General features: G+C 49.1%; 1 protein-coding gene across 1 annotated transcript; it reads left to right on the top strand.

Annotated features, from left to right (window-relative positions):
• The first annotated feature begins 18,807 nt into the window (after positions 1-18,807).
• LOC102153601 (antizyme inhibitor 2-like) lies at positions 18,808-24,751 on the top strand. Its single transcript, XM_038529588.1, is given in 8 exon segments — positions 18,808-18,963; positions 19,417-19,498; positions 19,501-19,588; positions 20,202-20,336; positions 21,862-22,024; positions 22,525-22,606; positions 22,609-22,671; positions 24,660-24,751. Coding segments are annotated over 8 exon segments (861 nt in total).
• Positions 24,752-27,572: the final 2,821 nt, after the last annotated feature.

Genomic DNA, 27,572 nt, shown 5'->3' with positions numbered 1-27,572 from the left:
TCCCACTGCCTGTGTCTCTGCCTCTCTCTTTCTCTCTCTCTCTCTCATGAATAAATAAATAAAAATCTTTTTTTTTTAAATGTCGATTCTCCAACCCTTTCCACCCCGCCCCTGCCCACACCCAGTAACCACTACTTTCTGTGCCTGTGAATTTGACTACCATGGGTACTTCATATAAGTGGAATTATACAATGTTTGTGTTTTTGTGTCTGACCGATTTTACTGAACATGATGTCTTCAAGGTTCATCCGTAGTGTAGTGTGTGTTGGTGCTTTGTTCCTTTTATGGCTGAATAATATTCCACTATGTGGCTATGCCATAGTTTGTTTATCCCGATTGGATAAACTGAGGATAAACATTTGGGTTATTTCTACTTTGGGTTGTTGTGAATATTACTATTGTGAATAGAAACACGGCCCTACAGATATCTGTTCAAGTGCCTGCTGTCAGTTTGGGGGGAGCGGAATACATACCCAGGAATTGCTTGATTGTGTTTATTTTTGAGGAACTGCCATAGTGCTTTCTACACCAGCTGCATCATTTCACATTCCCACCAGCCACACATGGAATTCCAGTTTCTCCTCACCAACACTTGTTACTTTCTGTTGCTTGGCTAGTAGCCACCCTAATGGATGCAAAGTGGGATCTCACTGAGTAGACTGGGTTATGAAACTACAAACAGGCACTTTTCCTGAAAGTACAGAAGCTTGGCTGTGGCCAGAGGGCATCTGTCAGGGGGACCTGGGTGGGGAGGAAGGAGACTGGAACAGTGAACCCCCTCTGGTTGCTCGATCATGGGATAGACCAAGTCTCCTGGGGGACTCAAGGGAACAGATATTTAACAACCAGCAGAGGGGCACCTGGGTGGCTCAGTCAGTTAAGCATTTGCCTTTGGCTCAGGTCATGATTTCGGGTTCCTGGGATGGAGCCCCGTGTCAGGGTCCCTGCTCAGTGGGGAGTCTGTTTCTCCCTCTGTCTCTGCTCCTCCATCCACCATTCCTGATCATGCACTTGCTCGTTTTCTCTCTCTCCCTCTCTCTCTCTCTGTGTCTCAAAAAACAAACAAACAAACAAACAAACAAACACACCTAAAATCTTAAAAACAAATAAACCCAGCAGAGGAGGGTTTTAATATTCTGGAAAACAGTCACATCCTAGTAACCATCCACCCTGACTGGTGGGGCCCAGTAGCCCGCTGGCAACCACTGTTGCAGATGCTCCAGCCTGTGTGCATGTATGTGTCCACGTGTACACTAATAGGCAGGGAGGGCATGGTCTCTGGGGGCCAACACACCCCCTCCTTGCCAGCAGGGGAGGGACAGTGTACCTCGAATCCAGTTCATTCATCCAACAGATATCTATAAAGCACGTACTGTAGGCCCAGAGTGATGTGAGCCCTGAGGACAGAGCAGTGAGCACATCAATCTCGTTCACAGAGTTCACATTCTGTGGCTCAGTCATGGGGGAGAGGTGAGCCCTCAAAGGCGTGATTGCGCACAGGTAGCTGCGGAGTTTTGCTCTGCCAAATGCAAGTGTGGGGAGGAGCTGAACTGTTGAGTGCAGGAGAGAGACTTGTGGGGAACCTCTGAGAAGATGGGGAAGCAAGGGCACCTGGCATTGCCAATAGTCTCCTCACACTAGATCCGCAGAGCATAGCCACGAAAGGGAAGATACAGACTAGAAGTTTTGTCTAAAGCTTTTTTCATTTAAAAATTTTTCATGGGCCAAAAACATGAACCTCGTGTTCTGTATCTCCATCTACCTATTTGAAACCATTTTGACAATTTTCCTTTTAATAATGGCATTATTCGTTCCTTTGTCATTAATCACTTTCGTGGGGAACTTCAGTTTTCTAGAGGCTTTGGAGCTACACTGCTGCTTACTCCTAGCTCTCAACCTGGGACAGTCTAACTAATTTACTTGAACCCTCATTTCTCTTTTGTAAAATAGAGATAAAAATAACTTCCCCCCTTGGAGTGTTGGGAGTCAGATGAATGTCTCACTTAGGATTAGCTTTTTCTTAGGTCACCCTCTTCTTGCTAGCTCTCATCCTGGGCTCTCAGTGTCTCTGCGACCCCACTCCACATCCTGAACCTTTTCAGAGCGTGGGGTAGGGTGTCCCCGGCCAGCCCACCTCTTCTATGCCAGGGTGTGTGCTGGCCACTGGGGGACCTCTGAGGCAGGTGTAGACCCAGCCATGGAGGATTGTCGAGGTCACTAGAAAGACCAGGTCCAGCTGGCTGCAGTTCAGGGTGGAACATGGGCTATTATTCTTCAAGGGCAAGGCAGGTGGAGCACAGCCATTGGGAGGATCAGAGGGCTTCTTGGAGGGAGAGCAATGGAACTTGAAGACAGCAGAATCAGGGAGGGAAGAGCAGGAAGAAAGGGTGGTTCAGGCTATAGGAACAGCTCCGGTGAAGGGCAGAGAGGAATGAGAATAAGCATCGGCCCGGAGAACAGGTGACTGGTCACAACAGAGATGAGAAACAGAAGGAGCAGAGCCTGGGGACCCAGGGTGAACAGCTTGTCTGGGTTTATAACTGGCACTTTCCTGGCATTAGTATTTCCTCCCTTGAATCATAAAGAGCGCCCCCAATCAGTACAGCTTCAGATCCCACAAAACCTCTCAGAGTTCTGGAGGCCTCGGGAGGAAAGTCAGGTCACCGTGTGGCTGCAGGGGAGCTGGTGAAGGCCTGGGGGGCTTCCGGGAAGATCAGGGCACTCGCCACAGCCAGAACCCACCGGCCAACATTCACCTCTGACCTCGACAGCCCCCTGCATCCTTGATGTGGCCAGGCTCCTAACGGCCTGGGGGCCCTGGACAAGCCATTTTTCTGCCTGGGCCTTGGCTTCCACTTCAAAGCAAAGCCGGAAGAAATGTATGAATGAGAAAAGGGGGACCACCTCAGCTCCCTACTGCTTTCCCCTCCTGGTTCTGTCTTTCCTGGGCTCTCACTTTCCAAGAAATCCCCCTTTCAGTTAGTGGGCAAGTGGCTCTCCTTAACCAGAAGAACTAAGAACAGATAAAAGGAATACAGAACCCTTTGGCAGAGTGTGCAGAGCGGAGCCCTCCTGAGTGGGGCTGCTCCGTGCTCAGGCCTTGGTCATGCATGCCGACTGTTCAAGCAGTGGCTCTAGGAAAGCAAGAGTGGGACTGGAAGAAAGTTGAAATCTTAAAAGGATTTGTGAGCTTAGATTGACCTACTCCATTTTGATTTGGTTTGGAAGCCAGTTTAACCTGGCTTTTTCTGCCTGGACCCAACTGGCTATAGACCAGCAGGCAGAGGCAGGTTTAGGCAGGTTTGGACCAATTTTCACTGTTTGAGCAGACACAGGCTGGTTTGAGCTGGCCCCTCATCCATCACATCAGCCAAAAATGTGTAAGTAAGAACCCTTGGGGAGGGATGTTCAGGGTGAGAAGTGCAAGGGAAACTGCACATTGTCAAGTGGCACCTGCTGGAACTGGGGGTCAGTACTATTTGGCAACACTTACTAGAATTAAAATCACATAAGGGGCGCCTGGGTGGCCTAACTCTGCCTTTGGCTCAGGTCATGATCTTAGGGTCCTGTGATCCAGTCTCTGCGGCAAGCTCCCTGCTCAGTGAGGGGTCTGCTTCTCTCTGCTTCTCTTTCTCCCTCTGTGCTTTCACTCTCTCTCAAGTAAATAAATAAAATATTTACATAAAAAAGGAATTAAAACACAGACATGGAAGCATTTAAGCACGAAGATCTTTGGTTAGCAGCGTTGTTCATAGTAACAACACTAGAAACAAAATGCATGCCCATCTAGAGAGAAAGAGCTAATAGCTAAATAAGTTGTAGCGCCACTTTGGCACGGAATATGATGCAGGCATTACAAATAATAAATCAGACAGATCTGTTGATTTGGAGGGATTTCTCATGCTGCGTTGTAAGAATTGCAAGACACAGAGAAATGTGTATTTTTAATACAATCCTATTTTTATTATTATTTTTTAAAGATTTTATTTATTTATTCATGAGAGACACACAGAGAGACACAGGCAGAGGGAGAAGCAGGCTCCATGCAGGGAGCCCGACATGGGACTTGATCCTGGGTCTTCAGGATCACACCCTGGGCTGAAGGCAGATGCCCAACCGCTGAGCCACCCAGGGATCCCTACAATCCTATTATTAAATGAAAGGCCCGGGATGCCTGGGTGGGTCAGCAGTTGAGCGCCTGCCTTTGGCTCAGGGTGTGATCCCAGATTCCTGGGATCAGTCCCACGTTGGGCTCCCTGCATGGAGCCTGCTTCTCCCTCTGCCTATGTCCCGCCCTTATCCCTGTGGCTCTCATAAATAAATAAATGAAATGAATACAATCTTTAAAATAAATAAATAAAAGGCCAAAAGAAAGACATTTTTCTTATGGAGTTTGGTTAAAGTAAGTTACATGGGTGGCTGGGAGGGGTGGGGGTATGGGAAGAAGAGAGAGGAAAGGTGGGGGGACGACAAAAAAAAATGTTTACTTGAAAAGGTGTTCATGATAATACAGAGTACATATGGTTATGGTCCCAGTGATCTTTAAACTCTATAATAAAGATTTCCAAACATACAGAAAAGTAGAGGGTATAATAAATCCTTCATAAACCCATCATCCATTTCAACAACCATAATAGTTTGCCAAATTTATTTCACCCGTCCACTCTCCCCACATACACTTTGCTTTTTTTTAGCCAGAGCATTTGAAAGTAAACTAAAGATGTTATTTTACCTGAAATACTTTATTTTTTATTTTTATTTTGCTTTCATTTTATGTTTAAAGATTTGTTTATTTACTCATGAGAGACACAGAGAGAGAGAGGCAGAGACGTAGGCAGAGAAGCCTATGTCCCAGAGAAGCAGGCTCCTTGCGGGGAGCCCAATGAGGGGCTCGATCCCAGGATCCTGAGATCATGACCTGACCCAAAGGCAGATGCTTAACCAACTGAGCCACCCAGACATTCCACCTTAAATACTTTCAAGTATATTTCAACAGAGGATAATTTTTTACATAACTGCCATACCATCCTCATACCCAACATGATTTAAAATTGCTTAATATAGTGTAATATCTAACCTATATTAAAGTGTCCTTGTTGGAGGCACCATGAAGAACTCTTACCTGAATCAGTTATGTCACTGGGGGTTAAAAAAAAAAAAAAAGATGAATTTCTAGTACTCTTTCCTCCTGCATTTAATAGCTGGAATTCCTTCATAGAGAAGAACTTTTCCTCGTTCATTTTGGTTCTTTCGTGCTCCATGGTTTCCTTTTAATTATCAATTTTCAGAGAAATGAGTCAATGCCCTTGATTCCTCAGTGGTGGCCAATCAATTTCTTTTCTTTCTGGACCTCCTCTTGTCCTCTCTCGGAACTGTTGGCTAGATGCTGAAGAGCCAGTGGAGGGCTTTGGTGACCTGGTAGATGGCAAGGCCTCGTGAAGGAAGTTGTCTGGGGCCCTGAGTGACTGCATGGAGCAGATGCCTCCCTGTGACTTCAGGAAAAATGAGGCTGTCACGGAAACAATAACATTGTGACAAGCCACTGAGATCCTGTGGTTTCTTATAGCGCGAGCCTATGATGATGAATACAGCTGTTCCAACAATTTAGTTTCTAAGAGCTCTTTCTTGTCTTTTCTTTCTTTTCCACAGCACAACGTTCTTGCTATACGCATCCAACATCTCTTATTCATCTGATGCCATTTAACTTTTTATGACCCATTCTTTGCATTTTCTCCTGTTTCTTCTGAGTTCCTTTTCGTCATTTGTTGGGTATGCTCTCAATTTCAACTAAAACTCTAACTTAACACTTATTTGGAGGACTAAGCATTGCATGGAGTAACTTATTTTTTATTTTTATTGTTTAAGATTTTATTTATTTATTCACGAAAGACACACAGAGAGAGGTAGAGACATAGACAGAGGGAGAACCAGGCTCCCTGTGGGGAGCCCGATGTAGGACTTGATCCTGAACCTGGGATCACGCCCTGAGCCAAAAGCAGATGCTCAACCACTGAGCCACGCAAGCATCCCTGCATGGAGTAATTTAGAAGGGTAATTTAGAAGTTGATGGCCCTCAGCTTCACCTTTCCTGTCCTGAACAATTTAGCTCTGACCCACATTTGCACACCCTAATTAAATACAAAGCGAAAGTCTAGAAGTTACCCAGACTTAGTCCCCCAGGAAAGCAGCCTACCACCAGTCATTCTCATTGAGGCATGCCTCTTAGACAACTCCTGCCCTGAGTAGTTTATCAAATAGTGCTTCCAACGTTTTCTTTTTATAATAAAAAAAATTTTTTTTAAGTAATCTCTACACCCAATGTGGGAGTCGAACTCACAACCTAGAGACCAAGAGTTGCACGCTCCGCTGACTGAGCCAGCCAGGCATCCCCAACATTATCTTTATTTTCCCAGATTTTAGCCCTTCATATGATTTGGTATCTCAGCAGCCAGAAGATGAATGATGGGGAAACACTGTCTGGGCAAAGAGAGGGAAGAAACCTGACTTGGACAGAGAGAGGGAAAAATGGGTATGAGATGAGAGCGGGCATGGGGAATACATCTATTGGAAAGAAGACCAGCACTTCAGGGGAGGAGATGAGAGATCCAGGACACACGATGAGGCAAGAAAGACCGTGACAGGACAAGATTAAGCAGGACCTGGTCAGCCATGTGGAGAATCCTAAATCACTGGGAATATTTTCAAAGGGAATGGACCATGATCTTATCTCCCCTTAGAAGGGGGTCACTCTGACTGCAGTGCAGAGTGGTTTGGAGGGCAGCTCCGAGGAGAAACTGCTGACCTAGATGACAAACACGAAGAAAAGTACAAATATGGCAAATATTGCCCTGCCTCAGACAGATCAAGCTCCAACTTATTCTGTGCTTCTACTGTGGCCCAGAGGTCTATCTTCCTATGTCCAGGTAGGCCATGAAGGACATAGGCATCTGTGCTCTTTTTCCCAGAAGGCAACCAGGATCTTTTTGCTTTCCAAGGGAGGTAGCCATTGAGTTGTGAGCTCCAGACCCCTGCTTCAGCGTCTCTGGAAGACCTGTTTCAGTCAGAGAAGAGACCTGGAAAGTATCAGCCAATGGCCTCATCGCCACATCTATGAAAATCAAAGGTACTGGAGCACCTTAGGGGTGCCCCAAAACATTGCCTTGACACTGCCTTCTGAAGGGTCATTAGCTTTCAACGTTCATTAGAGAACAGAGTGCTGTATGACATTTATGATTTTTTTTAACCTTTCAATTTTCAAGAATATCACATTCAAAGCAGCCTCAACAGGTCAAACCTGGAACCCTGCCTTGGAGCATCTTTCCAGACCTCACAGCTCTGACACCGGTGTCCCCATCAGGGCTAAAATGTGTGAGGTGTTTGTGATGTGCCAGTAAACATTCCAAGGCTTCTGTGTGTTGACATCTCCTTTGACCTTCACAATAATCCAAGGGAAGCAGTTGCCACTTGGCCCACACCTTCAAACCCGGGTTGCAGCACTTTGCCCCAGTGACCTAAGAACGCAGGCCCTGGAGTCAGTCCCAGTCCTGAATCAGTGATGTGTCTTGAGCAAGCCTTTTTTCCTCTTTGAATTTCAACTTCCTCATCCACAAAGTAGGGACTTCCTTCTTCCCCATTGTCTGTGTTCATGAAGTTACCTCTTTGCTAATTTTGAATTATGTAGGAACATGCCCCAGAAACCCAAGACACAAGTCTTGCTTGGGGTGGGGCTGGACAGGCAAGCTCTGCTCCCCTGGGGTGTCCTCAGGCAGGAGTGAGTGTGGGATGATCCCTCTGGGATGGCTCTCTCTCCAGCCTCCCTGCAGGGTTACCCTGTGGAACCGAGTCATAGCTCAAGAGAACCCACAGTCCTATTGGGGTGTGCTGTTGAAGAAGCACTGGTAAGGGTGCAGAGTTTGGCTCTTGCTTTATAACCTTGGGATAAGTTTATAATAGGGATCGTTAGAGAGAAAGAGCTTTTGCAGTCCAGGAAAAAAGGGTTCATCATGCTGACAAGAGAAGTGTGGTGTATTCTGTGGGCTTGAGGTAATTTGAGATGTCTCAATCTTCCCATATGTCTTTATTACAATTCTTAGGATGCATTCTTTCCAAATAAACTTGACTTTCAAATAAGAGACCATGGCCATAAGATTTTTTATCTTAAGTGTATAGCTCAATAAATGAATACACACACACATATATACTGTACATATATACACACAGAATATATACAAAAATATATATGTCTGTATGCATGTAGGAAGATATGTACATATAAAAAAAAGAACATATAGGTTTGCCCCACTATTTGAAAGTAGGAAGCAGAGTGTTCCTATGAAAACTTTTCTAAGCTGAAATGGTGCAAATCGAAGAAACCATGGCAAATCGAACTCCAATAAAAAAATATACAAAAAAAAGAAGAAACAATTACTGTTCATTTATATGGAAACTTTTTTTGAGCATTCCCAGACCCAAAAAAATAACATTTCTGTGGCTTTTCTGATACCTTAGGACACATCTTGCAAGCAGATGAACACATTAAATAGAGATCAAGCACAGATGATCCCAGACACAGTTCAGAGCTATGGCATCTTGATGCTGAGATGCTGAGTGTAGCTCCGGGGAAAAGCTTGGTGGGGCTGCTCCGGGAGATTTCTGCCTCTGTAATTAATAGCCTCTGCAGAACAAACACTGAATGACTTTTTTTTTCCCCGTAAAAGCAAAAATCCTCTTTGGATTTCCTTCAGTTAGCAAAAATAGGTACTAATACACCTTTCATGACAGCAACGTGATTTAAGGCAAACTCTCAAAAAGCGGGGGATATCTGTAAATGTGTGTGTTCTTTATTACTATGGCCCAGAACAAGATCGAAGGTAGAACATTTCCAGCACCCCAGAAGGCTCCTTCACACCTCCTCTCAGGCAATAGTTCCCTACCCAGAGGTAATGATTCTCCTGACTAACAGCATGGATTAATTTTGCTTGTTTTTGAACTTCATGTAAATGGAATCATAAAATACGTATATAGTATTATTTTGGGTCTGGCTTCTTTTGCTCAACGTTACATATATGAGATTCATTCACATTTCTCTAGCATTAGTTTGCTCTTTTCACGGCTGGGTAGCATTCCACAGAATATACATGAATTTACTTATCAATTCTATGGTTGATAGATTTTTGGAATGTTCCCAGTTTTGGCATACTGTAAAGAAACTTCTATGAACATTTTGTGCATGTTTCCTTTTTTTTAAAGTAAGCTTTATGCCCAACTTGAACTCATGACTCCATGATCAAGAGCCGCATGCTCCACCAACGGAGCCAACCAGGCACAGCTACATGTCTTTGGTAGACATATTTCTGTTAGCTATTTCTTATTTCTGTTGAATACATACTCAGAAGGGGAAATACTGCGTCATAGGGTCAGTGTATGTTTAGCTTTAGTAAATACTGCCAAAGAGGTTTTCCAAGTGATTTTACCAATTACACCCCCACTAGAAAGAATAGGAATTCCAGCTGTTTTATATCCTCAAAAACACTTGGCATTGCCAGCCTCTTTAATTTTAGCCACACTAGGGAGGATTATTAGACTCCCATGTGGTTCTAATTTTCATTTCTTTGATAACTAGTGGTGGTGCGCGCTTTTCAAGTGTTTGTTGGTTATTTAGATACCTTTCATGTGTGTCTGTGTGCGTGTGGAGTAAGGTTGTACATTTAACCGGCATTGTAATGCGGCAACTTTTATACCCAAACTTTTATTTTGATTATTGGCTCCTTTATCTCTTTGGCTGCAAGAGATGAGAGATTCTTTATAGTTTAGTCATAGAAAAGTCTGACTCTCTGGCCATGTCTTGTGCCAACAAACAACTCTGAGCTTTCCATTTTATTTCTGTAAATTCTCTAGTCGATTAGAAGTTACTCCACTCCTAATCCTTGTATTGCTCGTGCCTTTTGTGCCATGCCACAGCAGAGAACATTGGGTCCCGTACTTTCATTGGGAACTTCATTCCAGGGCACCTGGATGGCTCGGTGGTTGAGCATCTGCCTTCAGCTCAGGGCATGATCCCAGGGTCACAGGGTCAAGTCCCACATCTGCTCCCTGCTCTGCAAGGAGCCTGCTTCTCCCTCTGCTTATGTCTCTGCCTCTCTCTGTGTCTCTCATGTATAAATAAATAAAATCTTAAAAAAATGGGGCGGGGACTTCATTCCAGTTGATAACAGGTAATAATTTAATTAATGATTATCCCACCACTATACACCACCAATATACACCACCACTATACACCAGTGACTAGAGTCACTTTTTTTCTTTTTTAAGATTTTGTTTATTTATTTGAGAGAGAGAGCGAGAGTGCACAAACAGGGGGTGAAGGGCAGAGGGAGAGGGAGAAGCAGGGAGCCCAATGTGAGACTCGATCCCAGGACCCTGAGATCATGACCTGAGCCAAAGGCAGATACTTCACTGACTGAGCCCCCCAGGAGCATCTAGAGTCACATTTATAATATTAGCTGGTTCTCATTGCCTTCAGATTATCCTGAGAGGACCTGGGTCATACTCACACATCCTGGCTGCAAGGGAGTCTGGGAAAGTCTGTTTCTTGCTTTCACATGACACAAGTGTTCAAAGATGCTGGGCACCCACCAGGACATGACAAACATCCACTATTGGGCCCACATTTTAGGATTTTTGTTTTGTTTTGTTTTTGGTTATAAAAAGAAACTTTTATTTTTTATTTTTTAATTTAAATTCAATTTGCCAACATATAGTATAACACCCAGTTCTCATCACATCACACACCCTCCTTAATGCCAGTCACCCAGTTACCCCAGGCCCCCACCCACCTCTCCTTCCACCACCTTTGTTTGTTTCCCAGAGTCAGGAGTCTCTCACGGTTTGTCTTCCTCTCTAATTTTTCCCCACTCAGTTTCCCCTTCTTCCCTTATTACATTTTAGTTTTTAAGAGAAAAAGTTTTAGAATTCCTGGTTTATTTTTTTAAAGATTGTATTTATTTAATCACGAGAGACACAGAGAGGGAGGCAGAGGCACAAGCAGAGGGAGAAGCAGGCTCTATGCAGGGAGCCTGGGCAGCCCGGGTGGCTCACAGTTTAGCGCCGCCTTCAGCCCAGGGCCTGATCCTGGAGACCCAGGATTGAGTCCCACGTCGGGCTCCCTGCATGGAGCCTGCTTCTCCCTCTGCCTGTGTCTCTGCCTCTCTCTCTCTCTCTCTCTCTCTTTCTCTCACATATATAAATAAAATCTTAAAAAATAAAAAGTAATAAAATAAACCCTCATGCAGGGAGCTTGACATGGGACTCAAATTGATCCCGGGTCTCCAGGATCACACCCTGGGCTGAAGGCGGTGCTAAACCGCTGAGTCACCTGGGCTGCCCTGAATTCTTGATTTAGACGCTCTCTTAGGCCCTTATAATGCCAACATTGTCATTATTATTAACTAGTTTAATGAGGTCTTAACCAGTGTCATGAAGGCACAGGGATGTGGGCTCTATATGCACTATCTCATTACTCTCCACGAGCCTAGTAAGTGAATTCTATGACTATGCTGCCTCTCTGTGCCTTGGTTTCATTGTCTATAAAATGGGGATGGTAACCATAACTACATCCATAAGGTTTTATGAGTATTTAATAGCTTGCTGCCTGGCAGGGGGTTTGGTTGTAAGCACTTGATAAATAATGACACGATTTACACCACCACCACCATTTCCATTTGGCACATTAAATTCTATGTGTGTAGCCACTTAGTTATGCTGCCTTTTATTTATTTATTTTTTAATTTTTTGAAAGACTTTATTTAGTTATTTATTTGAGAGAGAGAGAGGCAGGGATTGGGGCGGGGTGGTGGTGGGAGGAACAGAGGGAGAGAGACAACAGACTCCACTGCTGAGCGTGGAGCCTGACCCAGGGCTTGATCTCATGACCCTGAGATCATGACCTGAGCCAAAACCAAGAGTCAGGTACTTTGCCAACTGAGCCACCCAGGTGCCCCGTGCTGCTTTTTAATTCCTAAAAACAGAGACTATGAGGTCAACAGGGCTGGGTTCAAATTCCCGCTCTCTGTGTGTTGGTCACTGTATGACCTTGGGTGAGTCTCTTCATCTCCTTGATTCTTCTTGAATAGAATGGGAATTATAAGTCTTCCTCTGTGCTCTCTGGTTGTCTGTACATCTACTGCTCTTAAAACACTGGCGATTACTTGAGGAAAGAGAGCCTGTTTTATCCATCTTTCTGCTCTTCCAGGGACCATCATAATTATTGGACAGTGGTGATTCATTCCAACCAGGCCTCAGAAGGACCAAGGATGCAAGTCCTACCGGGCAGGCTGGTGAGGTGTCCTTGGGGCTAGATACTGTGTTCGTCATGATGCCCGTTTGATAAATTCTGCACTCACCTCCAGGCTAGGAGGCAAGACACAGAACTCAGGGGAGACCCAGTGCTGACTCTGGGGATCCACATTCTGCCGTCAGAGGAGTTCTGGGTAGACTTGAACTGGGGCACTCACTCCCCATGTGTCCTCTAACTCACCGTGTTACATGTGGTGAATCTCTCTGGGCCTTTGTTTCTGCATTGGAAAAACCACAGGGTTCAACAAATGGAAGTCAGATGAGAATGTCTGACCCAGTAAAGGACATATAGACACAAAATTCAGGTCTGAAGAGGTTCTGTGGGGCCTGAAAGGTAGGACACAGCGCTGATAAGTGGGAGCCAGGAGGGAACAGTTTAACTCTAAAGAAAGACCCTGACATCAGTCAGAGCTTACCAAGAACAGAGCTGGCTGTCTCGAAGAGGGGGTGAGCTTTCTGTCCCAGGGGGCATACAAGCAAACCAATGGGATGATCATCTGTTTCAGAAGTTGAAAAGGGGAATTTTGCACTGGGAAACAGGGAGGTTGAATGACACATTCTTTCAGGCTTTTGTTGAAAGAGTCTGGCAATCTAAGAGTCAGTGCACTTAAGAATCTACCTTATAGGGGATCCCTGGGTGGCTCAGCGGTTTGGTGCCTGCCTTTGGCCCAGGGCGTGATCCTAGAGATCCGGGATCGAGTCCCGTGTCAGGCTCCCTGCATGGAGCCTGCTTCTCCCTCTGCCTGTGTCTCTGCCTCTCTCTGTGTGTCTCTCATGAATGAATAAATAAAATCTTTATTTTTTTTAAAAAAAGAATCTACCTTATATATACTTATTATCATAACCCTTCTATGGGTGGGAATTCCAAGGCTTAGAGAAGATACATAACTTTCTAGGTTTCTGGATTGCTTCAAACTCAGACTTGCAGGTTTCCAAGATTTATGTTCTATCTGCTTTACTCAGGGCTGGACTGAGACACATAGGCCCCCTCTGTAGGTAAGTAATATTTCAATGCCTCTAAGTGAATATTATTTTATTTTTAATTTATTTTTAAAAAGGATTTATTTATGTATGAGAGAGAGAGAGAGAGAGAGAACAAGCAGGAGGGGCAGAAGGAGACGGAGAATCTTCAGCAGATGCCACGCTAAGCACAGAGGCAGACGTGAGGCTCTATCTCAGGACCCTGAGATCATGGCCCGAGCTGAAACCAAGAGTCAGAGGCTTAACTGACTGCACCGCCTAGGCGCCCCCAAATGATTATTTTTTAAAACAACATATTTTGAGATATAATTCACATACTATACATTCCACCCATTTAAAGTATGCAATTTGATGGTTTTTACTAACATCACTGAGTTGTGCAACCATCACCACAATCTAAGGTTTGATTATGTCACTCATAAATCCTGTACCTACTTAGTCTCTCCCTATTTCATTTGGTGTCATGTCGAAGAAACCTTGCCTAACCCAAGATCATCAATATACTCTCATCTTGTTTTCTGAAGGTTCTATAGTTTTCATTCTTATATTAGGTCTTCCATCCATGTTGAGTTAACTTTTACATATGGTGTGAGGTAGGGGCTCACTTCATTCTTTTACACGTGGATGTCCAGATGTTCCAGCATTAAATAAATATTCCTCAAATCTTTGCTCACCATTGATTCAGAGGGGATTTTCATGGAGGGAGAGTAAGTGTGGGCCTGTAGGTGACAGCATCCTGCTTCTCCTGTCCTAAGGAGTTCAGCTCCACCCCACCCCACCCCCCACCGACTTGCAGCCTTTCTTCAGCAAAGCAAAAGCCCACCGTATCAGCAGACCCAGCCTCTTCTGAAGCCAGGTTGGTCACAAGAAGTGATCACATGATTATAACCTCACTCCGAATGATCTACCAAAGTGCGATTTCCAGTCTCATACAGAGGTTTGGTCAGACTCAATTTTCTTCTCTGGCTTTCTTTCTCTCCTCTCATTTTCCAGTGTTTTGATGCCTCAGCAGCAGAGCTGATTGGTCTGACCCTGACCAAATGATTCCTGGAAGCAATAGGAAGCATGATTTCAATACCGTCCAGAGCAATAGAAGGGGTTTCTGGCAAAAGGAGCACCTGTGCCCAGAAAAGAATGTCGCTGCAGCTTTGGAGAGAGAGTCGGGGGCAACCAGAGTGGTGTCTGTAGCTGGAGAGACTATAGACAAGGAGTATCCTTCAGGGTTGTGGATGTGGTAGAGAAAGAGAGGCTGGCAAAGGAACAGAACGGAATGCCTTTTCCTCCCCGGGCACCTAGCTGGGCCTAACTTGGGTCTGGATCGGATGATCATCCTATTAGAGGGGCTCTTTGGGCTCTGGATGCACGCTCTGCCCTTCTATTTTCATGTCCATAACAGGCTAATACTTGACATGTATCAGCTTCGAAGCCTGGGAAGGCTACACTCCTATCCCTCTGGGGGCCAGGCGTCTTCCTGCTTCTGCGTCTTTGCACTAGCTGCCACCTGCCCCTGGAATGTTCTTCCTAGTGGCCTGGCTGGCACCTACTCAACCACGAGGGCTCAGTTAAATGTCTCTACCTCTAAGAAGCTTCTGACTACCTGCACTCCTCCTGGGCCTCCCTGCCTCCAGATCCTCTCTCTGCCCAGCGGGGCTGGCTTCGAGCAGAGGTCAGTCCCTGGGGGTACTGGCAGGAGCCTGGGAGGCCATGGGAGGAGCCAGGGTGTGTTACCCCCTCCCCTCTGTCCCAGGTAGTGGCTCTGTGTCTGTGGTTGCAGCTTCCACATAGTGACCTCAGACCCTGGTTTGGGGAGCACCCCTTCTTCCTTTGCCTGGCCTGCCCTGGCATGGAAGCAACCTCCTTCCAGGATTCACTTGCTTCACTCTTGCCTACCCGGCCCTCAGCTCTTCCCTCTCGTGTGGAAACCTTGGTCCGCATTCAGTTGTCTTATAAGTAGTTGAAGTGGTCTTTGTTTTCTTAGTTAGACCCAAACTGACTCTCCCAAGCTAGACTATGCCCCAAATTCTTGTTGAATTCAAGGGACACGGAGACTTTCTCCTCAAGCTGCTCCGCGGATGGAAGGACTGAGGGTTCCTTCTTCCCAAGTTCTTTCTGGTTCTGGTGTGGCTCTGATGGTCCCTAATTAGCAGGAATCTAAGCTTCACCTGTGCATCTGTCATTGCAAGCAGGCCTGGGTAGGTGACTTACCCTGGCTGGCGGGACATAGTGGGGTGTTCCTCGTTGGGTTCCCCTGCTTCATGGCGATCTGGACTGGTCAGCTCTATCTGTATGGATTTGCCTGGAGCCAAGCTGGGGTCATGCATGTGGGCCTGCAGCCCTTCAGGGCAGGACAAAGTGTCAGCCATCCCTGCTCCAGGCTGGCAGTGTCACCCTACGTTGGGCAGGTGACTCACCGGAGCTTCATCCAGGTACTGAGCTTGTCCTGAGGTTAAGGTTTCAGTCCTTTAGGGAGTAGTACCTGCCTGGCATAGACTCCTGTTGTCCTGTGTCCCACAAGTATATAGCTGGCCCTGGGTAGAAGCTGCCTCATGAATTGCTAGAAAGATTCAATGAATCATCCACAAAAGTTATCTCACATAATTCCTGGGACTTATTTAGGGCTTAGTACTGTTGGCCATTGCTGGGTTGTCATCAGGCTTCCTAGAATGTGCTGGCCCTTTGCTAAACTCTTTGCAGGTGTCATCACATTTCATCCTCACGGCCACCCTGTGACATAGATGTGGCTGTCACCCCCATCTTGCAAGTGATGAACTTGATGTTCTAGAGGGGAGGTCACCTGCCCAGAATCTTAGAGCGTGTAAGAAGCTTCGCTAGAGGGACGCCTGGGTGGCTCAGTGGTTGAGCATCTGCCTTCGGGTCAGGGCGTGATCCTGGGTCTGGGGATCAAGTCCTGCATCGAGTTCACCAGCAAGGGGCTTGCTTCTCCCTCTGCCTGTGTCTCTGCCTCTCTCTCTGTGTCTCTCATGAATAAACAGATAAAATCTTTAAAAAGAAGAAGAAGAAGAAGAAGAAGAAGAAGAAGAAGAAGAAGAAGAAGAAGAAGAAGAAGCTGCACTAGAAATTGGTTCTACCCCAATTGATCTGGGGTGGGAGTGGGCGGGGGGTCTCTATAAAAGCCATGGACTTAAAAAAAAAAAAAAAGCCATGGACTTTACCATCTTGTTTGGAATCACAGATCTCCGCCTATACCCCCCACCCCCAACCCCCCCACCCTCTTACAGGTGGAATTCATGAGGCTTCTAGAGGTTATGGGATTAGCGCCCTGACCTCCTCAAATCCAGGCTCTTCCTGTGGTCCCTTCCTGGATTTTTAAGGCCACGTGGCTTGGGGGAGATGGGGTGGGGGGTAGGGTCATGGGCTTCTGCTGGGAGGAGGGGTGGGGAGGTCTCAGCAAGATGAATGTGGGGCAGAGCTAGCAGAGAAGTCGGGCACAGGCAGGTTGCTGCTGGCAGGGGAGGCTCCGGGTCAGAGCACAGGTGTGCAAGCAGATGCAACAGCTGACATCCCAGAGGTGGGGCAGCTCCAAGGTGGTGGCTTCAGCCTGGGAAGGTCAGCGGGCAAACTGGTGAGACCTCAGAAGGCCACAGAGAGAGGGAGAGTGGGGAGAGGTTAAGGGACAGGATATGCCTGGACACCAAGTGACGTAGGCAGCCACCTTTCCATTCAGAGAAGCTTCCAGTGAGGCATTGAAATCTCTGGTGGAGAGCGGAGACACAGCACCAGGAGAGATCAGCTCACAGTCTGAGGAGGTGGGAACCGGCTCCTAATTGACGTCTGAGGTCCTGGTTCGCTCCCACGTCCCCTCCAGGTTTGCTGAATCATCTGAAGACCTTCGGGCCCCACGGTTCTCCATCTGTGAGGTGGGAAAGGCGGATGACAGGGTTTCCAGGGTCCCTCTACTCTGACCCTTGCTGATGCTCACTTATAACAGGAGTCTGACTTCACTCCATGGTCAGTCGTGTGGGTGACCTAGGAGGGCTCGTTCTCTGGGCCTGGGAGGCTGAGGCTGAGCAGGCAGGGTGGCTGAGGTTTTGGGGGACAGCCCCTGAGCTCTAGGCTGAGCTTCGATCTCCCTATAGGAATTTACTGGAAGCCCAGGATACCATAGATCCCAGTCCCCGTGCTGTGCCTGAAGAAGCAGGTTGTGATGGATACCAGGTGAGTCCGGGTGTGGGGTGGGGGCCATGGGTGCTGTCCTAACTGCTGAGGCAGGCAGACAGACTGGCTGCAGGCTGCCCTCACTTCGGCCTCAGGGACGTGTGGCCAACAGTGGGTCCACTCCAGTGGCTGGCTGCTCTCGGGAGCTCGGGTGCCAGTCCTAGCTCTTCCAATGACTACTTGGTGATTTTGGGCAAGTCTCCTCCCTTCTCTGAGCCTCTCGTCCTCTGTGTAAAATGAAATGTCTCCTAGGCCCTAACTCTAAGTCTCATAATCTGAAGATCGTGGACTCCTTGCTTATCCATTCTGTGCCTCTGTTTCCTCACATGTGAATGGGGCTGTGGGTGTGAAGGAGCCTGGGAAAGGATGCCAACCCTCTATTCCATATGCGTGGTGTGTGCATCTTGCTTGGTCTTCCACTATGTCTCTGAAGCAGACTGGGCCAGGCCAGTGGCCCATTCTGCAGATGGGAAAATTCGCTAGGGCTCCATGGAGCTCTCTGAGGGAATGGGAGGGCCGAAGACTGGCTGGCCCAGGGAACTCTGGACCCCAGGGGCTCGCAGGGAGCTGGGAGACGGGAGGAGGCCGGATCCTTAGAGCAAAACCTTTCCAGGATGCCGGGACTGTGCCTGCCAGAGGGATCTGTTGGGGTGTCCGGGATGAGCATCCCCCATGGGAACCCGAAAGAGAGTCAAGGACCCCTTGGAAGCATGTGGCCAGAGGCGCTCATCGCCCTGGGGCCTGGGGAAACTGCCTGAAGTTTCTGATTCAGTACGAAGGAGGGGCAGGGGTGGAAGGGAGCAGAGGGCAGAGGGTCAGTCTCAGTCCCTACTTTGATGGACAAGAAATAAGACTTTCTGTTTCGTGGTTTTATAGCTCCATTTATTAGGTCTTATTCCAAGGCCCGATTCTGCTGGGGCTCACGGAATAGTTTCTCTGTCCCCTTCTCATACCTCCTGTCACCACATGGAATTTAACTCAGTGCCAGGCTAGGTGGTTGAGGATTTGGCACCGTCTTGCCCCCGCTCTGATCTACAAAGATTGTTGTTGTCCTCACATCTCCCTGATTAAAGAGTTAGAAGACCTGGGGTCGAATCCTGCCTTTGCCACGTACTCGCTGTTGACCTGGAGCCAGTGACTTCCTATTTCTGAGCCTCTGCTGCCCCATCTATAAAACGGGAAGAGCACTAGTACTGACCACGCAGGGTCATTGTGAGGACTAAGTGAGGCACCCACCACCCAGGCTCCCCGCCCTCTTCCTCAGCCCTGGCAGGACCGCCGAGGCCCCGGCAACTCATGGTTGCCGACCTGGACGTGCTGCCAGCTGCCATCGGGCCTTCCCCCGGGGCCCCGCCACGGGTCTTACCCTTCTACGTGGAGAAGTGCAACAGCAGTGCCTGGGTGCTGCACGTCCTGGCCTCCCTGGGCACCGGCTTCGACTGTGCCAGCCAGGTAAGCCTGCACCTGCTGCTGGTGGGAGGACAGGAGGTCAGCAGTTGGGGATCTTGGGGTGGCGTCTGCAGTACCTAGGACAGTGGCCACCACAGGAATTACTTGATTCTGAAGGAAGAAATGAATGAACTATGAGGGGGCCACGTGGCTGGGGCAAGCAAGGGGAGCCGGTGAGTGGAGGGGCACAGGCTTTGGGCCTGTGCAGGCCCTGTTTCTGTCCCAGCACAGGCATTTTATGCAAATCGAATACATTAAATGCTTCCTCTTTAAAATGGGGCCAACTCTGCTTTCTTGAATCCTGAAAGCCTAAGTGGCACAGATGTGCCCAGTGCAGCGCCAGGTGCAGAGGGGGTTTCAGTCAAGAGCAGCCCCTTGTGCTCATGCTCTGAGTTTCTGTCCCCAGAGAGTAGAGGCGGGCAGCAAGGCAGCCCCTGACTGTGTCATCCATGCCAGCTGGAGCTGGAGCAGGTGCGGGGCCTGGGCGCAGCCCCCTCGCACATCATCTATGCCAACCCCTGCAAGCCTGTCTCCCACATCCATACGCTGCCCGCCACGGGGTGTGGCTCCTGACCTTTGACAATGAGGGGGAGCTGACCAAGGTGGCCCAGCATCACCTCGAGGCCAGGTGAAGCCAGGTGAGGCCTGCCAGGCAAGTGGAAACAGGTGGATCAAGGGACAGCAAACCTGGGGCCTCTGCCAGTGGAGTTGGGCCTCTGCAACCAGGTGAAGGCAGTCCCATGAGGTGACTTGGGAGAGGTCCAAGGAGCAAAGTACAAGAACTTGGGTCACTGGGCCCAATGCTCCCCTGGTGCATATTTGTGGGGAAGGAACACTGCTTATGTCTGCATGGACACTGGGCACAACCTGGCATTGGGAGGTCTCGGGTCAGGCGAACTCATGGAAAAAGCACTCCCATCGGAGTCAGGGAGGCCAGTGCTCGTGTTTCAGATTCATGTGCACAGGCTGTGTGGCCTTGGGAAAGTTATTTAACATCTCTGATCTTGTAACATGGAGGCTTACAGAAAGTGTGTGTATAATTTCATCACGTTCCTGCTTTTTCTCGCCTGGGCAGAGGTCTCTAAGTGATGAGTGTTTTTGTTCCTTGAGACTCAGTGGCTGGAGAGTCCAGAGAAACTAGGCAGGGGCTGGTGGGAAGGTGGGGAGAGATTGGGGGGCAGGCTGGGCCTTGGGGGCTCATGTGTCAAAGAACCCCTGACATCTTTCACAGCCTCTCCTAGGCTGGTCCTCTGGCTCTGGACCCAGGACAATGAGAGCATCCTCCCCCTGAGTGCCAAGTTTGGGGCCCCCCTGGATGTATGTGAACATCTGCTCGGGTTGGCCAGGGACCTGGGGCTGGCTGTGGTTGGAACAAGGTAAGAGCACTGGCTTTCCCTGCCTGGGAAGCAGGGGTCCTGGTTTTCCCTGTCAGTCTCCAGTCTTTGCCCCTCTGGGCCTCAAGATGCTCCATTTGTCCTCAGCAAAGGAGCTGGGTGTTATCTGGGACCAGAGCAGGGTGATCAAAGTGAAAATTTGGGTGAAAAATTTGAGGAGATGCCAAAAAGCTTAGTACTCCAGATAAATCACATTTTAATACAGTATTTTAAAAATATCAAAATTAGGGACACCTGGGTGGCTCAGCGGTTGGGCGTCTGCCTTCAGCTCAGGGCGTGATCCCGGAGTCCCAGGATCAAGTCCCACATGGGGCTCCCTGTGGGGAGCCTGCTTCTCCCTCTGCCTGTGTCTCTGCCTCACTCTCTGTATTTCTCATGAATAAATAAATAAAATCTTTTAAAAAATATATCAAAATTAATGCAAAAATTCATGATAAGGAAAATATCAGAATTTTAAATAAAGACAGGATTGAGAGGTGCCTGGGTGGCTCAGTTGGTTAAGCGTCTGCCTTCGGCCCTGGGGCGGGGTCCCAGGGTCCTGGGATCAAGCTGTACATCGGGCTCCCTGCTGTGAGGGAGCCTGCTTCTCCCTCTCCCTCTGCCTGCTGCTCCCCCTGCTTGTGCTCTCTGTCAAATGAATGAATAAAATCTTTTTTAAAAAGGACACTTCCTTGCCTTTTTAAGAAAAAGGAAAAAGACAGGATTGAAATTCCTGTTTTTTCCTTTTGCCTCAGGGTCCAATTACTGTTACCAATTTTGTCTTTATTTAAAATTTCTGTGTTTCGTTTCTTGTGGATGTTTTTGCATCAATTTTGCTTCTTGAAAATATCGCGTTAGGGGCACCTGCGTCGCTCAGTGGTTGAGTGTCTGCCTTTGGCTCAGGGCATGATCCCAGGGTCCTGGGATCGAGTCCTGCAACAGGTTCCCCGCGGGAAGCCTGCTTCTCCCTCCGCCTGTGTCTCTGCCTCTCTCTCTGTGTCTCTCATGAATAAATAAACAAAATATTTTCGAAAGGAAGGAAGAAAAAAAGAAAGAAAAAATGGCATTAAATATTATTTATCCTGGAGGCTTAGTGTTTCGGCCCCCGCTTACGTTCTGCACCTGAGCTGAGGGCCTCACTTGCCTCCTGCTCCCTTGCCTTGATTGGTTCCTCGGCTGCCTGCTTGTGGGGGCCCTGGGATTTGGGGTTCTGATCACGTGCCCTCTAAGGAGAAGAGGAGCCCCACGATGGGGGCACTGGGAGAGGGCAGCTGAGAGCAGTGACTCGCACAACCGTCAACACCCTAACTCAAGGCCTGTCACATGCAGTGTATGCATCTCTGGGGACAGCCACGTGTACATCCAGGGGTGCGTGGTTCTGTGGGCCGAGGCAGTCACATGTGTCTCAGTGTGTGTACTCATGCTGGTCTCCACAATTTACCCATGTTGGCACTTCTGAATGTCCCCCTTCTTCCCAACCCTTATGTTTCCATGTGTGTTTCTCCACGTGTCATTGACCTACGTCCAGCTTCCACGTGGGCTCGCACTGCCAGGCAGCGCACAGCTCCATGCAGGCCATCGCTGACTGCCGGCGTGTGTTGGAGATGGGCCGCACCTTTGGGCCAACGTGACCCCCTGGACATCGGAGGGGGCTTCCCGGAGTGGAGGGCTCAGAACTGAAGTTTGAGGAGGTCAGGGGGTGGACGGCGTGTGCGTGCTTGTCTATAGGGGAGGCTCTTGCAGCCGAGTCACGTGTACGCCTGTAGCTGGGATTTGCCTTTGTGGGGAGGTCTTCGACTCTAGGCACATGGCCTGTGTGCACGTACGTGCATGTGCGTGTCCCTGGCTCCATGTCTTTCTTTAGACATGGTAGTCGCTATACCCAACTAAGCTGCAGTCAGGTCGAAAGTTCACTATGCTCCACATCCAGGGAACATCCCATCTTTGCTGACCATGTATTGATTTCTGTGGCTCCGAATTCATACATCTCAGGGTGCTACGACCTGTACGCTGGCTGTGTGTCCTTGGAAAAGTTATTTCCCCTCTCTGGGCCATGGTTTCTGTGTCCTCCCTAGTAAAGTGGGGACGAGAACACCTCCCCACAGTGCTGTTATGGGAATGAAGGGGTATGATGCAGGGAAAGCCCCCACATAGGGACGGGTCATGCTAGGATCGGGATCTGTCCCTGCAGATGGCGAGAGTGATCGATGCTGCCCTGGCCCAGGACTTCCCGGAGGGGAGCGGTGTTGAGATCATCGCGGAGCCTGGACGCTTCTAACGGCATCTGTGTGCATGGCCGCTGTCAATACCACTGCCAAGAAGGCTGTGCTGCAGGCAGGTGGGTGGGTCACCCTGGGTGGGGACGGCCCTGTCCACACGTCCCCAGGCCCCGGGGAAGAGGTTAGATGGAGGGTCTGGGCTCCACGCCCAGTGGCTAATTAGTGAGAAACATGTTGTGAATCGGGTATAAGGACGAACCTGTTAGTATCACTATTGTGTTGTTCTCAAGTAGCCCGGGAGGTAGAAAACCAAGACAGTCTTTACTGAGCAGCCATGAATTTATATTGCGTTATGGAGGCAAAGCCACAGAATATAGCTGATGGGGTCACAGACACCGCTGTGCTGCCCATGCGCATTTGAAATCTTCCATCCGGTGCTTTCTAACATGTGCAGATTCTTATAACGAAAAATATACTGAATAAATACAAATTCTTGCAACAAATATAGGAAAGCAATATCGTTGTGTCTTGGCCTGAAGGTCAAAGGTGACATCTACGGGGTAATGGGAACCTTTTGACAATTGGGGTCGACCGTCATGGGAGACTTGTTTGGTGGTCTGCTATTTTTGAAGCAGGCGTGGGGTGGGGTGACCGTTCCCACAGAGTGAACTAACCAGAACTCAGTTTCATGCCGAGATGGAGAGTATGGATAGATATCACCACTCTAATCTGTGGCTTTGTGATAACTGACGTATAAATATTTATAAATCCCATTAATCCTCTCCCTTATCCTTGTGACACATGCTGGTCCACAGCTTTTAATCCCAAAGGCGCTTGTGTCAACTGATTTCGTTTCCTCACAAAGTGTCTTGTTCAAGAATATGGTGATATGCAGCCCATGATTTTAGCCATCGGTTAACAGAAGTCCAAGTTATAAGTATTTGGGGCTTATTATTTTTATTTCCACTATAATAAGAGCTGCTAATAATTAAGTATCTATTTTGTGTGAAATACATATTTTGTCTCATTTCTGCTCAACAGTTCTGGAGGGGGATAGTTTTGGGTCATTCCTATGTTACAGGTGGAAATACTGAGGCTCAGGGAGAGGAAGAGATTTGTCTATGTGGCACGGCTCGTTAGGGATGCAGTGGGACCCCTGTCTGCCTGGCTGAAACGCTGTGCACTTGCTGAGCTCTCCGCCTCGAGGATGTCATGGCTAAGTGGCTTAGGACACCTGGGGCTGGGGTTGTGGAGACAGGATCAGTAATGGCAGCTGGGAGAAAGGGAAGGAGATGCAGAGACTGACACCGGGAGAAGATGGTGAGGAGAAGACCCAGAGGAGGAGAAAAAATCAATATTCAGAAAGATGTGAGCATCTAAGTGGTAGCTGGAATGTCCCCAGTGTTCACGGAGATCACTGTACAATTCTGAGTTTAGATTCAAGAAAGCAATATTCTGCGGACAGGCTAAGTGGTTGTGGAGAAACTGGCTTGGTAGTAGTAGGTCATGTCCGAAGGATCTCGGGGTCACAGGTGACTTCAGCTTCATATGCACCAGGAGTGTGATGGGGCAATGAGAAGGTCATCAGGTGCTTCCTTCAGCAACATCAGTCGAGGTGGAGTATTTAGGTGAGGGAGGCGAGAATCATGCTCCGCTCTGTGCTTATATGAGTCGGGCACTGTTTTTAAAACTTTCCGAGGTTTGTTTTAATCAGGGAACATGCAGACATGGAAACACTGTCCCGAAGGAAGAAGTTTTTACTCACATTGCCCTAGAAAGGGGGCACCTGGAGTGCGCCGCAGGGCCACAGGGGAAGCAGCTGGGTGGGGTGGGAACAGAAGGAGCAAGCAGAAAGCCAGGCTGAGAGGCTCCAGTGCAGGTTTCATGGACAGGAATGGGTGAGGCAGGTGAGCTGGCTCAGCAGGGGGGACAGAAGGAAGCCAGAGGACAGGCCCCAGCCTTGCATGGGGTCAGGAAGCCTCCTGGAGCAGAGAACAGGGGTTCTCTAGCCCTGGGCAGCGGATTGGGGCCCCTCCCAAGGGTTCTGCACTTAGGCGTTGAGAGCCAGTGGTGAGATTGGCCACACACACCTCTTGACCACCCCCAGGAGGCCACCAGAAGCTGGTGTATGACCTCAAGGGCTACTACGGCATCTTCTGCATCTTCCTCAGGGAGCCTGTCCCCACGATGCCATCCTAGTGAAGGTAAGGGGCCCTGTGGGACTTTGGCCCTCCTAGACTCTGAAGCCACTGCGTCTAGCACCCAGTCCAAGAGAGGCAGGGATCTCTGTGGCCAGGTGGGGAGGTGAAGGAGCCCAGACCCTCCGTCTAACCTCTTCTCCAGGGCCTGGGGACGTGTGGACAGGGCCGTCCCCACCCAAGGCTGACCCACCCACCTGCCTGCAGCACAGCCTTCTTGGCAGTGGTATTGACAGCGGCCATGCACACAGATGCCGTTAGAAGCGTCCAGGCTCCGCAATGATCTCAACACCGCTCCCCTCCGGGAAGTCCTGGGCCAGGGCAGCATCGATCACTCTCGCCATCTGCAGGGACAGATCCCGATCCTAGCATGACCCGTCCCTATGTGGGGGCTTTCCCTGCATCATCCCCCTTCATTCCCATAACAGCACTGTGGGGAGGTGTTCTCGTCCCCACTTTACTAGGGAGGACACAGAAACCATGGCCCAGAGAGGGGAAATAACTTTTCCAAGGACACACAGCCAGCGTACAGGTCGTAGCACCCTGAGATGTATGAATTCGGAGCCACAGAAATCAATACATGGTCAGCAAAGATGGGATGTTCCCTGGATGTGGAGCATAGTGAACTTTCGACCTGACTGCAGCTTAGTTGGGTATAGCGACTACCATGTCTAAAGAAAGACATGGAGCCAGGGACACGCACATGCACGTACGTGCACACAGGCCATGTGCCTAGAGTCGAAGACCTCCCCACAAAGGCAAATCCCAGCTACAGGCGTACACGTGACTCGGCTGCAAGAGCCTCCCCTATAGACAAGCACACACACGCCGTCCACCCCCTGACCTCCTCAAACTTCGGTTCTGAGCAAGCCCTCTCTCTCCTCTCCGGGAAGCCCCCTCGATGTCCAGGGGGTCATGTCGCACCCGAAGGTGCGGCCCATCTCCAACACACACCGGCAGTTTTCTCCCAGAGTGGGCCTGAAGTCTAGGTTAGCTCCTCAGGCAGCCGCCCCCACCCCAGCCGCCACCCCCAGACCCAGGTCAGGGAGGGCTGAGAACCTTGTGCCCTGGTGGCAGGTGGCCCCAATGGCTGTGGCCTGGGTGTGAGGCAACCTGCACTGCCCGGGACCTTGAGATCTTCTTTCCCCTCCTGTCGTTCAGTTAGTGACTCCTGTGCTGCCCCAGGAGGGTCTGCGTGAGCTATGGGCACCCGCACTAATGTGAGAGCACTGGCTTTGGAGTGACCCCAGGCTTTTCCACATACCGGCAGGGGTGTCAGTGCCTCGGTTTCCCCTTGGATATTAGTATCCCCCTCACAGGATTGTTGAGAGGAGTAAGTCCAGTAATGCAAATCCTCAAGCAATGTCAGTTCATGTCCAGGGCCCTGCCCCTGGCTGCCCCTGGTCCCAAGCCTGACCCCCTCAGAGACCACCCTCTCCCCCGCCTCCTGCCCCGTGGTCAGAGTGTCTTCAGGGAGCAGGCAAAGCCTTGGACACACAGCTAATGGACCAGCCTTGTGGGTGCCTCGGACCCGGCCTCAGCCTCACAGACCCCCAGGCTGGGAGGTTGGATGGACAAGGTGTGAATACAGCCAACTCCAAAATAGTGTGGACACTACTGTGTGTCCTCCAGGCAGACTGACACTTTAAAAACGGTATTTCCAGAGTTCTGAGCTCAAAAAGAAAATGAGTCCTATAGAGAAGGAGGTTGGCAGAGGTGAGAGCGGGGACATGTCAGGATGACTAGCTGCATTCCTTCAGCCAGTGAAGGCCCAGAGGCCAAAGCCACCCACCTCCTGTGCCCTTTTTAAGTTTTTCCTGCTGTGATGTTCTCTGATCCCCAGCCTTGGCAATGGTCCTCCCGTCCACCAGAGTCCATCCCATCGATATTGTTGCTGCCTCTTCAGCTCTACCGATGCCAGAGGACTCTCCCAGCATCCCTAGGCTAAGGAGAACTATCCCCCAGCTATGTGAGAATGGATAGGCCCCGGATGCTACCCTAGGAAGCCAGTGGCCTCAGACATTCTTCAGCCTCTTCCCAATTCATCTCCTCCCAGTGCCTGAAGATTGGGGGGTGGAAATATCCACCCCAACCACCCCACCCCCCAGAAGTGTCTGGAAGCACAAACGTAAGTGGGCTTCAGGGAAAATATAAAGTTTTATTCAGATGCAAGAAATGTTGGTGTGTTTGTGTTTTGCCCTCTGATGCTGTAATTGTGGTTATCCACGCATTCATCTATCCATCCACTGATCCATTGATCCTATCACCCCTCCATCCCTCCCTCCCTCCATCCATCCACCTACCCATGTACCCATCCACCCATCTATCCATTTACTCAGCAGAAATCTGAAGGCCCAGTGTGTGCCTGGCCCTGCTCTAGGCACAGGTAACACACAATGAAAATCCAGGCTCGTGGAGCTTACCTTCCAGTTGGGAAAAGAGACAGCCTTGGCAAGCACATAAGTATATAACAAGGTACATGCTGTGAGGAAAAATAAAGCAGAGCCAGAGGATAGTGAATAAAGGATGATGTGTTATTTGAGGCAGAAGGATCAAGGGGCGCCAGTCCGAGAAGGGGGCATAGGAGCAGAGACCTAAGGGCACAGAGCGAGAGGCCGTGTGGTAGCTGGGTCAGAGCCCCAGGCATTGCAAACTGCAAGTCCAATGCCAGGGACGGAGACAGTTTTTTAAAAAGGCAAGAAGATGCATGTGGGTGAGCAGAGTAAGTGAGGGGAGGTGACGGGAGAGGAGACAGGAGGAGGGCTGGCTGGTGGTTGACTTGTCAGGCCTCATGGTTAAGGCAGGGCTTTGGCTTTGCTGTG

The sequence above is a fragment of the Canis lupus genome, chromosome 2, assembly GCF_011100685.1.
Source record: "Canis lupus familiaris isolate Mischka breed German Shepherd chromosome 2, alternate assembly UU_Cfam_GSD_1.0, whole genome shotgun sequence".
NCBI lineage: Eukaryota > Metazoa > Chordata > Mammalia > Carnivora > Canidae > Canis > Canis lupus.
Note: the sequence above shows the minus strand (reverse complement) of the source record. Positions and strands in the feature narration are given on the sequence as shown.